General features: G+C 42.3%; 1 protein-coding gene across 1 annotated transcript in view; it reads right to left on the bottom strand.

Annotated features, from left to right (window-relative positions):
- Window positions 1-939: 939 nt before the first annotated feature.
- LOC6043657 overlaps window positions 940-13,602 on the bottom strand; it is a 40,080-nt gene continuing 27,417 nt past the window's right edge. The window contains 7 exon segments of the mRNA XM_038250473.1: window positions 940-1,247; window positions 7,470-7,533; window positions 7,535-9,151; window positions 9,153-9,398; window positions 9,456-9,568; window positions 9,630-9,656; window positions 10,881-11,077. Coding sequence (XP_038106401.1) covers window positions 1,032-1,247; window positions 7,470-7,533; window positions 7,535-9,151; window positions 9,153-9,398; window positions 9,456-9,568; window positions 9,630-9,656; window positions 10,881-11,077 — 2,480 coding nt within the window. The 3' untranslated portion in view covers window positions 940-1,031.

Raw genomic sequence — 13,602 nt, 5'->3', positions numbered from 1 at the left:
AAATTTCACACAATGGGTGTTTTCGGAATAGCAAAAATGTTGTATGGAACTCGGTGCAAAACTTGATCCTCTTTTGCAACTTGCTTTATAAACTACAATTATTCAACTTCACTCGTCGTCATTATTTTTAAAGAGTAACCAGATAGGCAGCATTCTTTAAAAACGGGCTTGTTTTATAGGTTGTCATCGTTAAGCAAAATGATTTCTTAAATTAATTAAAATTACATATATTCTGCATAACCTTCACATACAATGTGAAAACATTTTAAACCGTAATTTATTGAAAATTCTGTACAAAACTCTGTTGTACCTAGCATCAATCCGAATCTTCCTCCATTTCCTCGTCATCATCATCCTCAACCTTCGTCCCATTCCGATCCATCAACATCAACTCACTATCGCTGACATCGCTATCCCCGTCAACTCCATTCTTCTCTTTCCGTGCATCTACAGCTTCCTTCCTTCGACACATGTTTTTCAACACTTGAATAGTGTACTTGTTAAAGTCACATCTGAAAAAATATCAAATTCTTAATTAAATTTACAGCAAACTAAAGAAATTCGAGCTTACATCTTGTTCAACGACTCGTACTTCCGGTTCAGCGTCTGGTGCAGCAGCACTAGCGTTTGCTGCGTCAGCACGTTTTCCTGCTGGCCAAGCCGCGCCAACAGCAGGTTCACCCACTTCAGGTAGAACTCGATGTGCGCACTCGTGCCGACGATCTTGGACACAAACTGCAGCGTCCGGTGGGCAAACTCATCCGGCATCGATTGGACGATCAGTTCAACTGAGGAAAACATGTTTGAAAGTTAATATTTTAAAACCTATATTATGTAGTTCAAACTCCTCACCATCCCTGTACGGCACGCCCTCGACGACCTCCTGGATCAGGCTGGTTTCGTTCAGCTTCAGCGCCATGATGAGCGCCGCGGAAAGTCCCGCTTGCGGAGCAGCTCGCGGGTCGCCTTCGGAGTGATCTCCACCGACAGCTGGTACGGATCGAACACGATGCCCTTGTTGAGCGAGTACATCAGCAGACCCTCGGTGGTGGCGGCGGCCCACGACTGGCCCGTGGGGGAAAAGCGCACCGCAAACACGTTGATCTCGGGCTTTTGGTTGCGGGCGGAGAGGTCACCGCGGCGAACGCCGGGTAGCGCAATGGCCACGTTGCCACCCTCGAGCTGTTCGCGCTCCTCGACGAGGGCCATGTTGCCGAACTCGGTGAGGTTTTGCGGTTGATGTACTCCTGTGGAGGAGTAAAATGAACGGTTTAAAAATCTTGAGATTTTAAATTTTTGTAAGATTATTTTTACTTTTATATGGTTTGATTTTTGATCATCTTCATTAGAAATATATGACCAAATTTGCAGTATTTGTGATGTGAAACAATTTTTGGATATTGTTAGGGTGATACTAGATGGGCCCAAACAGACTATTTGATGTTCTAAAGTCAAAATCGGCAAAAAAACATAGAACAATGAGTTTCGGGGAGGGAAGAGAGGAGCGGAGGAATTTTCAAATTTGAACGCGTTGGACGATGACGAGCTTGAGATTCTTGAGAGAGAATTAAAAGAAACAATTTATTTTTTTTAAACAAAAAATCTTAATTTTGGAAATTTCTTAAACTCTGTAATTAAAAATCTTCAATCTTTAAACTCTTAATTCAGACATTTTGAAATTCATTAAATTTTTAAATTTCAAATTCTTAATTTCTTATATTTTAAAATTTCTACATGCTTGAATGCCATCATTTTTGCCGCCATCTCAGATTACAGAAAACCCGACATTTTTTCATATATTAAGCGATATACACTAGACTGGCTCATCGTTATATGGAAAAATTAAAAAATGACCAATTCAAACCAGAAAAAGTTTTTTTATGCCTTTTGGGCTTCAAAACAACCCCCTACAATTTGGGAGCGATTGGTTGCGTCCACACTTTGCGCATTGCATTTTAATTTTGTATGGGAATTTGTATGGAAAAACCTTCTTTTCTACATTTAGATTTTTATCATTTTTATATTTTCCACTAAATTTTCAAACCAACATAATAGCGTTGACATTGAGAAAATTCTCTAAAACTTTCCCGAAGAGAGTGGGCTATCTTGCTTCTGTCAAAGATACAGCGTGCTCAAAACTGGTCTAAAACGTGATTTCCGAGCAAAAACACGTTTTAGACCAGTTTTGAACGCTGTATCTTTGACAGAAGCAGATACAATACTTTCTTAAGGAAAGTTTCAGAGAATTTCTCAATTTTAACGCTATTGTGTTGGTCTGAAAATTTAGTGGAAAAATAAATGATAAAATCTAATTAAAAAGAAGAGTAACTCATACATACAAATTCCCATATAAAATTAAAATGCAATGCGTAAAGTGTACGCAACCAATCGCTCCCAGGGAGATTGTTTAGGGGCCTAAAAGCAACAGAAAAAAACATGTCCTGAGAAATCGACCATCTTGAGCCATCCTAATATACACTCTTGGTAAGGAACCTGTCAAGGAAAATTTCAAATTTTCTTGGATGGTGCGTATTTGGCCTTAGGTCAGAAACCCTGATTTTGAGAGAGAAAAAAAATGTGATTCGGTTGAAAAAGAAATTTTCTTCTTCTTCCCTCTCCCCCTGGCTACGGGCCTGGCTCCGGACAATCGAGTGCCAACTGACCTAATTTTGGAAATCTTCTGATTTATGATTTTTTATTAACATATATTTTTAATTTTCGATTTATTATCTGTTATTAAAATTCATTGTTACATTGTTTTTCAGCAAAGAGCATTTCTAGAGTTTTTTTTGAATAGGTCCTATAAACATATGAAAGACAACAGCTTATAAGACCTTTTCAAAAAAAACTCTAGATTTAAAGCATGGGTTGTCAAAGTATAAATTCAAATGGTTATGTTGAAAAATTAGTAGAGATTTTTTTTTCATTAAGCTACTGGCCTTTTGTTGCCATAGTAGATGATTTCCCGTGTTTTTTATTAGGTCCTATATAGAAATGAAAGACAATAGTTTATAAGACCTTTTAAAAAAACTCTGAATTTTATAATTCTTAAAAATTAAGGTTCATTTTAAGCTTTTTTGTGAATTTTTTTGGCGAAAACTTTTTCTTATTCAAAGTTTGAATGTGATTAAAGACCTTTAATCTTTAGGACTCATTAGAAAGATCTTTTGATTACCCATCCAACGATGGGTCGCATGACAGATCCGGACAACGTTTTCATCAAAATATCTGTGATCCGGCCTCTGAAAAGTGTATAAATATCACTTAAGCGCTTATAACTTTTGATAGGGTTGTCAGATCTTCAATGTTTTGGATTAGTTGGAAAGGTCTTTTCAATAACTTTCTAAAAATGTATAACATGACGGGTTTTCTTACAAAACCACCCTTTTTACAATCATCCGGTCTTAAGTCGAAATCGTTTTTTAGCATAACTTTTTAAGTACCTGTCTAAACTTCATATGATTAACTCGGGTCTTGTGGGATCGGTCCAAATCGGTACAGCCAGTCCGGAGATAATCGTGTGCATATATTTTGGTGCACGGACTTACAGACATACACACGCACAGACATTTGTTCAGAATTTGATTCTGAGTCGAAAGATATACATGAAGGTGGGTCTACGAGGTCGAATAAAGAAGTTCAATTTTCGAGTGATTTTATAGCCTTTCCTCATTGAGGTGAGGAAGGCAAAAACAGGATTGCCTCAAAGGCCGAAACTCAAAGGCAGAATCTCGGAAGGCCGAAATTCAAATGGCCGAATTATGTCTTTTGCTCAGAAGCCAAAACGTCTGAAAAAGCCGAATGTCTCGAAAGGCAGAATGATTATGGAATTCATAATTTTGTTCATATTTTCACGATTTTCATTGATTATGATGTCCAAAGATACAGTAAACTAACAAACTGACTCTAACTCTTTTTTGTAATTTTAAGCGAAATACAGTCGACTCTCTGGCTGTCGATCTTCTCGATATCAATAATTCTCCATCTATCGATGAATTCTACAGTCCCTTCAATCTGCATACTTTATTTATTATCATTCCTCGATATTTTCCCTTGCTTGAAGGATCTCTTTCTCGACGGTCCCTTGGATTCTGATTGCCTTAGAAATCTCTTCCGGTTGTCAATAATTTTACTTTCTCATGGCTTACATAGACATTTTTCTTGGCGAAACGAAGCTTTGAAGGGTGTTTGACATTAGTTTGTTTTTGTTTGATGGACGTTGCCATAATTCTATCCCATAGCTGGGTATCAAGCAAAAAAAAATAATCGAGTCTTCATTTTGCATCGTTCTGTAAACTGATGATTCTCTTCCTCGATGGTCCCTTGGATATTGACAACCAGAGAGTCGACTGTAAGTACATAATGAGTACATTCTGTTTATTACCGATTGTATTGTTACCATGCATACAAGTGAGTAGAGTAGAATGAATTAAAGCATTTCAAAAGTGTTTCAATCTTGTTGTTTATTGAAATATGGTGACAATAACCGAAATTTGATCATTCGCCAGCAAGTACTTAAATGAATTCAAATGACTGCAATATTTTTTTGTAAAAAGAAAGAAACTTTAAAAATTAGTTAGCAGCAATGCTAGAAAGATATGCCTTCTTAATATCGAAACCAAATTTGTTACATAACTATGGTTTATAAAAAATTTGTGAAGGCAGACAAAAATCAAAATACGAGCGCAACCTGTCAAAGCCTGTTGCGCCACAGGCTCATGTACACGCATACGACAAACCACTCAATTTTTGTACGGCGCAACAGATTTTTTCGCGCAACAGAAGAGATGCGCGGATATAATAATAATAACAACAAACCGCGCGGTTTGCCTTATGAGATTCAGTCTTTTGAACATTCAGCCTTTTAGGATTCGGCCTTATGAGAATTCTGCCTTTCGAGTAATTCAGCCTTTTGAATTTCGGCCTTTCAGGATTCGGTCTTTTCGTAGAAGACCCTCAAAAATAATGAAAATACAAGGGCATTTAATTAAATACCTTCTTTTCATTTTCATTACAATTGTGAAATTAGGATTCTCTTCAGCCACAAAGTGTTCAACCGTCTTTTGACCCTTTAACAGAACGTGGTGGTGGTATCTAAGCGCATTGCAAAAATATTCTCCTCGGTCTTATCTGATTTCAATGTTTTGCAAAATGCAGTAAAAAACTTATATTTTAAATTATTATTTATTTGGTAAACATCTGAAAATCTGAACCATGATTGGAAGCTTTTTGAACAAAACTGATGAAAAATTCCATTTTTGTTCTTTTAAAAAAACTTCATCATCCCGGTACGAGAATCGAACTCACGACCTCTGGATTGGAAACCTAGCACGCCGTTTGTCGAAACCCATCCCCTACCGGTCAGTATTCCCAGTGAGCATATTTACTCTTTTAAAGGATCTGACTTTGCCGAGCCAGACAGGAATCGAACCCATCACCTTCCGCTTACAAGGCGAAACCCGTAACCTCACGGCCACGGAAGCTCTTTGATATTTTTTATATTTTTTTATATTGAAACTACGCAAACGCCAAAAAACTACTTGAAATTTCAAAAACTCCATCTGATAGATCAGTTTTATAGATTGAAACAACGTAACTTTTTTCAATAAACAATCTTTTACATTTGGCTCGCAAGAACATTGATTTAAAGACCGTGCAGACAAACGAGCAATTTAAATCCCTTTTAAAGTTGATTATTAATAAGGCCGTTTATTTTAGCCTTCCTCATCTCAATGAGGAAAGGCTATACAATCACTCGAAAAATGAACTTCTTTATTCGACCTCGTAGACCCACCTTCACGTATACCTATCGACTCAGAATCTTAAGTGTTATTTATACACTTTTTGAGGCCGGATCTCAAATATTTTGATGAAAAAGCTGTCCGGATCTATCATGCGATCCATCGTTGGATAGGTAATCAAAAGACCTTTCCAATAAGCCCAAGAGATTGAGGATCTGACAAACCTATCAAAAGTTATAAGTACTTTAGTGTTTTATATACACTTTTAGGCCGGATCTCAGATATTTTGATAAAAATAAGTGTTATTTTTACACTTTTTGAGGCTGTGTAGGGTATTCACTTTTATGAATGCAAGGAAGGCACCAACCACCTAAAGGTGGATTTAGTAACGTTTTTGAAGTTAATGTCACTCAACTTTGCCGCAACTCTGAGCAAAGTCCCCTCCAAAGAAGTGAAGGGCTGCTGTATTGACGAGGTCGAAACCTTCAAATACCTTGGGATACACTTGGACTCAACGCTTACTTGGAAAATCCATATTGAAAACCTGGTCAAGTCTAATGCGCCACTTTGTGGACATCTGAAGACAGTCCAGATCCAGCAAAACCGGTGCCTGAAAGCGATCCTGAAGCTGCCTTTCCTGTTCCCTACACTCGAACTTTACAATTCAACTCTTCACAATGCTCTACCTATTGCTGCTCTCCACGAACTCCAAACAACTATACTAACGCATCGCATGGTTAAACTGAAAGACATCCATCATATTTTCGAAATCCGCATGCTGAATCACCAACGTAGGATGAGAATCCAAGAACGTTTAGTCGTTCCCTGCTTTAGGACGGAATTAGGGAGGAGAAGATTTTGCTGCAACGGACCAAGAATGTACAATAATTTACCCGGTGATTTAAAAACAAGTGATCAACTTCTTAAAATTAAACAAAAAGTGAAATTTTTCATCCGTACCAACCTAGCTAGATACTTGTAACGTTTTTAAAATGTATTGTAGTGAGAACATGTTAGTGTAATCTAAGATAATGTAAACAGTATTTGTAACTAATCGTTACTGCAAAGAGGTTTTTTAGAGGAACGCAAGTTCATTGAGACCTTAAGTGCACACGAATTGTTAAACTGAAAATAAACGACTAATTTGATTGATTGATTGATAAATATCAAAAAAAAAAAAAAAAATACCTATTGGAAATAAAAATTACAAGCCAAGGTTTCAACATTTGGATGAAAACAATGTTTTAAAATGCATTAAACACGCGTCCAGTTGTTTTTCAATCATTAGTTTTCAAAATATCGATGTATTGACGGATTTTTTTTTCACAACGCAATTGGGGATTTGGTGTTTCATAAAAATTTTAAATGTTTTTAAAGGAGTTCAAACATGCTAAAGATGATTACAAACGCAGGAAAATGCATAATAGTTGGTTTTGAGTTAATTAAACTTTAGTTTTCAATAACATTTTTAAGATTTCTGAAAAAAACTTTTTTGCCTTCTAGTTTTTCAAGCCGAATTTGGAGGGGGTGGGGGTTGGAGTCTTTCGACAAAAGCTTTGTAAAATATTTGCAACAGCCTAAATTATCAATAAATTAACTAAGAATTGAATAGGTTTGTCCACAAATGGCACTTCGGACTTTTTGAAAATAACCCGAGATATTAGAGGGTATTGCTTTTAAACCCACCGTAACAAACTCTAATCAAATCAAATTTTGTGCAATACTCACATCCAACCCATCCAAGCTCCTGTTCTGCGTAATCTGGAACTTTTTCAGCAAAATCGCCTCCCTCGTGATAAATGCACACGTACTTGCTCCTCCCACCCGCAATGATGCACTCCCCGTCCGCCGAGTAGCAAATCGACGTAAACGCCCGCCCCGCCAGATTCTTTTCTGCCGTGCTCGTATCCGTCTCCGACACGCTTCCGCCGAGATCGTTCCGTCCCTCGATAGACGCCAGCTCCTGGGCTGTTTTCACGTGAAACACCGACACGTTTCCGTTGAGGGACGCGACGGCCACTTCTTCACCGTTCGGCTTGAACGCCACGGCGACCACGTCCGAACCGACGTCGATGGTTTCGTGCGCGGACGAGGATTCGAGCGCGTCCCAGATGCGGACGGATTTGTCCCACGAGCCGGACACCATGGCGGAGGAGGAGGGGACGGGAGAGAAGGCGAGGGACACGACTGGGCCTTCGTGGCCGCTGAGGACTTCGAGGAGACGGCCGAGCTTCATGGACCAGAGGTAGATCTCGAAGACGTCTTGGCCGCCTGCGGCGACGAGTTCGCCGGATTGGTCAACGGCGACGGAGGCGAATTGCACGGGTTCGGGGGAGGTGAAGGTGCGGAAGTTGCGATAGCGGACGATGTCGTACGCGCGGACGGTTCCGTCGAGTGAGGCGCTGACGAAGAATTTCTTGTTGCCGCTGAACTCTACGGAGGTAACGGAGCTCGAGTGTTCGCTGAAGGTGACGAAGCAGAAGCCGTTGGTGATGTTCCACAGTTTGACCTTCCCGTCGAGACCGCCGGTGGCGAGGAGTTGTCCGTCCGGGGAATAGGTCACGCAGTTGAGTCCGGTGGAGTGACCCTGCTGCTTCATGACGTACTGCTCGCTCTGCCACTCCCAAACGAGAAGTTGGCCAACGTCGGGGACGCCGAGGGCGATCCAGTCGCCGGTGTTGTTAAACGTTACCGAGTCGATGCGGTGCTCGGAGATGCTCAACGAGTGGATCATGCTGATGTCGGGCAGTTCGTGCAGGTAGAACACGCCGGTGGAAAAGGCCGTTATGAGGATCTTGAGCTGTTTGTTGTAGGCGCAAGCGGTCACAAAGGCTTTGGGGTTCTCCTTGCGGGCCTCGTCCGCCAGGTAGTGCCGAGCAAGGCGTTTGTACTTGAAGCTCTGCTTGGGTTTGGTGATTAGCAGTTGACCCTTTTCATCGCGATCTTCGTCCTTGGTAAAGTCACCTTGCAAGTGTTCCAACTCCTTGTCCTTCCCAGTAGCATTCTCAAAGTCATCGTCAGCCCCGACATCATCCTCCTGCTCGTCCTCATCCAACTCCCGACTCTTCTTAGCATCCGGTTCCTCCTTAATCCGGATCAGCCCATCTCCGCTGGTAACATCATCAACTTCAACGCTGCACTCCCACAACATCAACTGACCATCCTTGCTAATCGTATTCACGTCCAGCGTCTTCTCCTCAAAGAAGCAACCCACAATCGCGTCCCGATGCCCTCCAAGTATAAACGGCCGGAAGTTGTTCAAAAACTCAACGCCCTGCACGCGCACCGAATTGTCCTTCGATCCGATCGCCATAACCTTCGAATTGCAAGCCCAGTCCACAAACACCGTCTCGTCGTACGCGATTTCAAACGCCCGCTGCACCACAAACGCGTTGTACGTCCCGCTGAGCTCCCGGCGCACGGAACACAATTACGGAGTTCCCCGTGCAAGCCGCGAAGAACTTCCCGTCCGGGCTGAACCGCAGCGCGCGCACCTCCGCCTTGAACTTGTACCGATGGATGACGGTGTGCGAGATCATGCTGATCATCTGCGCCTCACCCACCTCGTTGACCGCCACAAGTGTGCACCCGTTCGGGGACAGATCCAGCGCCGTGTAGTTGTGTTCGCTCTCCAGCGAAAGGGTGTGGGATTTGTTGCTATAAATTAAACAAAGATTAGCTACAACATTCTGGCAGCTCCTTACTAAAACCCACTTTTTCAAATCGAATATGGTGATCCGGTTCCCGACCGGACTGATTACGGAGTTGCCATCCGGGGTGAAAATAAGCGCGCCTTTCCGGTACACCGAACCGAGCAGGTTGCTGAACTGTAATTCCACAAAACATCAAATTTAATTTCACCAACATTTGAAATCGAGTTAGACTCACCTTGTAAGCAAACTTCATGGTCGAAAACTATTGAAACAACTGCATTTAGGGAAAATAGTCCAAAATTCAATGTCGATCTCCAAAACGTGCGGCGAGGCAAGTCGCGTGTTGATTTGTTTTGACGTTTGGAACGAACGCGAGAGAGAGACTCGTTTGCAGAGCTCTCTCGCGAGAGAGATTGTTTATGTTTGGTTTCATTTTCCAGACGTTCCGCAGTGCAGAAATTCGAGCCAAACATTTCATTAGGGCACAAAACCAAAACGTAAACATTCGGGATTGTTCCACTATTCCATTCATTAGTACACTCAACCCCCGGTGGACGCTAACCAGTCGATCTCAATTTTGAGATGAACGTTCCAAACCGGCTAAAGCGGTATACGCACTTCGGAAGGAACCGGTCAAGAAAAAATTCAAATGGGCAGCAGCGGCAGTGAAAACAAGCCAGAGAGGGTGAAGAAAAGGCTCAAGAAATCATTGCCTTTCCTTTGTTCTGCTGTGCGTTAAGCTATTTCTTGACCCCTTTCCTTCCGATCTGCATACTAGCCTTAAAAGTGAAACTACTCAACGTTGAGATGAGCAACTTGATCTCAATTTTGAGATGTAGAATGCGATCTCAACGTTGAGATGCGTTCGGAACCGTAAAAATCGCCGGAAAATCCGAAAATCGGCTGGGGAAGGTGAATTGAAGCAATAAATAAGTTAAATTACAATGAAGTAAGCAAAGATTTTGAAATTTTATTTATTTACAGCTTTTAGAAATCCACTTGTACGCCTGCGACTGAACTTTACCAGCGACTCGGTGCCCTGTAAGCTAGGGTCACCGTATCAATCACGACCATCATGTTCCCTCCGGGTTTACTTGCTCGAATAGGACACGTACACCAACACTATCAGCCCGTAGAATGCCACCACAGACAAACAGACGGGACACTCGAGTTCGGAACCATCGTCCTTCAATAACCGAGCCATAACGGTTATTTCAAATGCAATTTAGCTTCGGCATCCACTCACCCGGCGCTGATGGCGCTGCTGTCGTGACAGCTCGCCCGTCTTTCCTCAGTGTGTGTAATGCGAGGTGTAATGTGTTTTTGTTGTTGTAAAGTTGAGCGTGAGCACGTGGCAGCAAATGAAAACAAAAAAAAATATATAAATTCAGGAATTCTAACGGTGATCCACAATCCAGGCTTTGCGGGACAAGATTGGGGCAGTTTCGACCAGGGTCAGATGAGCGGCTGACTAGCGAAGACATACCCTTTGCCCCACTATTAAGCCGATAGGCCTGCCGCTGCCGAGGCTGCTGATGAGGCGTCCACTACTGCGGAGGAAGCCAGATTGTGTGGTGAAGTCATCTCCTTCGAAGCAACCTTGGAGCAATTGCTGCTGCTGGTCGTCCTTTTGGCGATGTTGCGTCGATCGTGAGCGCCACTCAATCTTCATCCACAGTTGTTCTGTTTCGGTGTAAGAGTTTGCGGCAGCGTTTTTTGAATCTTTGCGACTTTTTCATCTCATTCGTCACTTTTTGCTGTTTAACGCAACTTAACTACTCCGTGGACACGTTTCCCGCGGATGTTTCGAAACGCCCATCGTTGGGATACATTCCGGTAGATTTGAATTGATTTTTTTTTCTATTTCGGCGGCCACTACTGGTGTTTTCGTGACTTATATCTTGTATCTTGTTGATCAGGTGTAATGGTTCGAGGTTTCGGGAGAGAAGTAATGTTGGACAGTTTTGGGAGCAACGGGGAGGACCAGTGGTTTGGTCTCTGTCGTTGCGTTTGTGATGCGTCGTTGCTGATGCTGCCGCATGGTTTGGCCGTCATCTTCGGCCGTCGGTGTGAATGTTTATTTTTATTTCATCGAGTACTGATGATAAGCAACAACAACATTATTTAAATCAGCTGTTGATGTTTACAATCGTTAAGGCTTGATTGTCTCACGCATACACTGACATGACACATGACATTAATGGGTTTGTATTGGTATCTTTGGGCTGCGCTTCGGCATAAGCTCACCAGGCAGCGCTGGCGTCTCCGTGATTTGGTGGTTTGATGATGATTTTCAAAAATTATTTGTATGGAGAGTCACGTCTGTTTGTCTGTGATGCCACCATCCGGCCGGAATTGAGTTGGTTCTGCTGAAGCACGTTCTCGTCGTGGCGGTACTTTTTCTTGCCGGCTTCAACTGGATTACGTCAACTTCGTCCCAGATCGCTTGCTTCTCAAACAGGGCCAGATTATTTGGCGGAGCCATTTTCGTACCCGGCCTCGTTTTTGTTCCAGGTAACTTGGCCGCCAACTACTGTTGCGACTTCCGACCATTGTCGGAAAGTGTCTTCTTCGGACCACTTTTCCACTTCCATTTAGCTGCCAAGTGCCTTCGCCAATTATCTTCATGTTGTCCAGCCCAGCCGTCACGGAATTGTCCTCCTCTAGGTCCACGTTCTGTTCCTGCTTGATGCCGAAGATACAGATTCCTGACAGCAGCACTCAGTTCCTCTTCCGCAGCAGGATCCGTTCTCGGCGGCCTTGGTTATCACATTTTCGACCGGGCTGTCCTGCCTAATAACGCCAATGTCACCCCGGCAGTGGATCAACAACGACCGAATCAGTGTTCGGCCATCGCTTTGACTTTCTCAGGAACATTTCTAAAAACCTGCTCCTCTTCCTCTAATAAATAATCAACTAAGTGCAAGTATCAAACGAAAAAATCGGCTAAGTGCCGTCGCAAAAAAGTTCGCATTCTTCATCTCAAAATTGAGAATGTAAACAATAAAATCTGATCTCAAAATTGAGATGGTTGAATCGAACTTGTTTTGCGAAATTTGTCTCAATAATTGAGTTCGCCTGGTAAGCGTGTAACTGTCGAAATATTTCAAATATTTGCAAAAATAGTTTCTTGAACACACTCAAAAAAATATTCACGTTGAAGTTACGTGAAAAGCTATGTGGTATTTTTCCACTAAAGTTTTCACGTAACTTCTACGAGGCGAACCTAGTAGAAACGAAATTGGCTTGGCGAGATCATTTCACGTCGTTTCTACGTGCTTCACGTAAAAGCTAAATAAATCAATTGATGTTTTCTACGTGTTTGTTGTAGTAAACATTATAGTGTCCTTCTAGTACTAATGTGATCTAATTTCAGATTATTTTTTTGTCAAAGAAAACAACAACGATGCAGTTCTAATTACAATTCAGATCAATGTTTTATTGAATTTTACATTGCTAACATTAAAAAAAGGCCCAGTCCCTCATGTAACCGAGCGGGAAGACCTTTGCGTGCAGCTTCTCGATATCGCTGCCCTGCGTGGCCGCACGGGAACCCGTTTCGAGTTCGTTGTCGTTGACGAAAGCCTTTTTTTGCCAGGTTGACGTGGCCGCACACCACCCGGGAGAGGTTATTTGTGAACCTCTCAAAGCAAGTCGGGTGCTCGGATGGTCGGGACGTTTTGGGTTTACGTCATGAGTGGCCAGGAAGAAGTTTGAGAGATAGGCGTCCACGTTCAGATCTTGAATTCCGCGCATCGGTTTGTTGATCTTGCCGGATACAGCTTTCTGCTTAGAATAACATTATCGCGGGCACCACTCTGGCCAAGGCCGATGAGAAGATGGCCGCAAACATCCTCGCACTACTCCGGAGCAAACTCGGCAAAGGCCCACGAGCCGTTTGCGATGTCCGTGACATTTTCGGTGGGAACAATCACCACGACCAACCGCTTATGTTGGAACAGGCCAGATTTCAAATGGCCACCGGGAAAAATATGCTGCTTCCAGACTCTGGAATCCAGAGTTCGGCAGCTGCATGAACAAAAAAACATTTAATTATAAATAAATGCATTCAAACTTAATTAAACTTACCGTCTGGTCTATTTTGATGAAATTTTGCAAGCACAAGTCCGGCAGCAGATCTTCCCGAACGCCATCAATTTTCATACTAAAATAATCACGTGGAAATTTCGTCGAATGGCGCACTCGAG

Source organism: Culex quinquefasciatus, chromosome 2 (genome assembly GCF_015732765.1).
Source record: "Culex quinquefasciatus strain JHB chromosome 2, VPISU_Cqui_1.0_pri_paternal, whole genome shotgun sequence".
Classification (NCBI taxonomy): domain Eukaryota; kingdom Metazoa; phylum Arthropoda; class Insecta; order Diptera; family Culicidae; genus Culex; species Culex quinquefasciatus.
The sequence above is the reverse complement of the archived record's forward strand: the minus strand, read 5'-3'. Positions and strand labels throughout refer to the sequence as shown.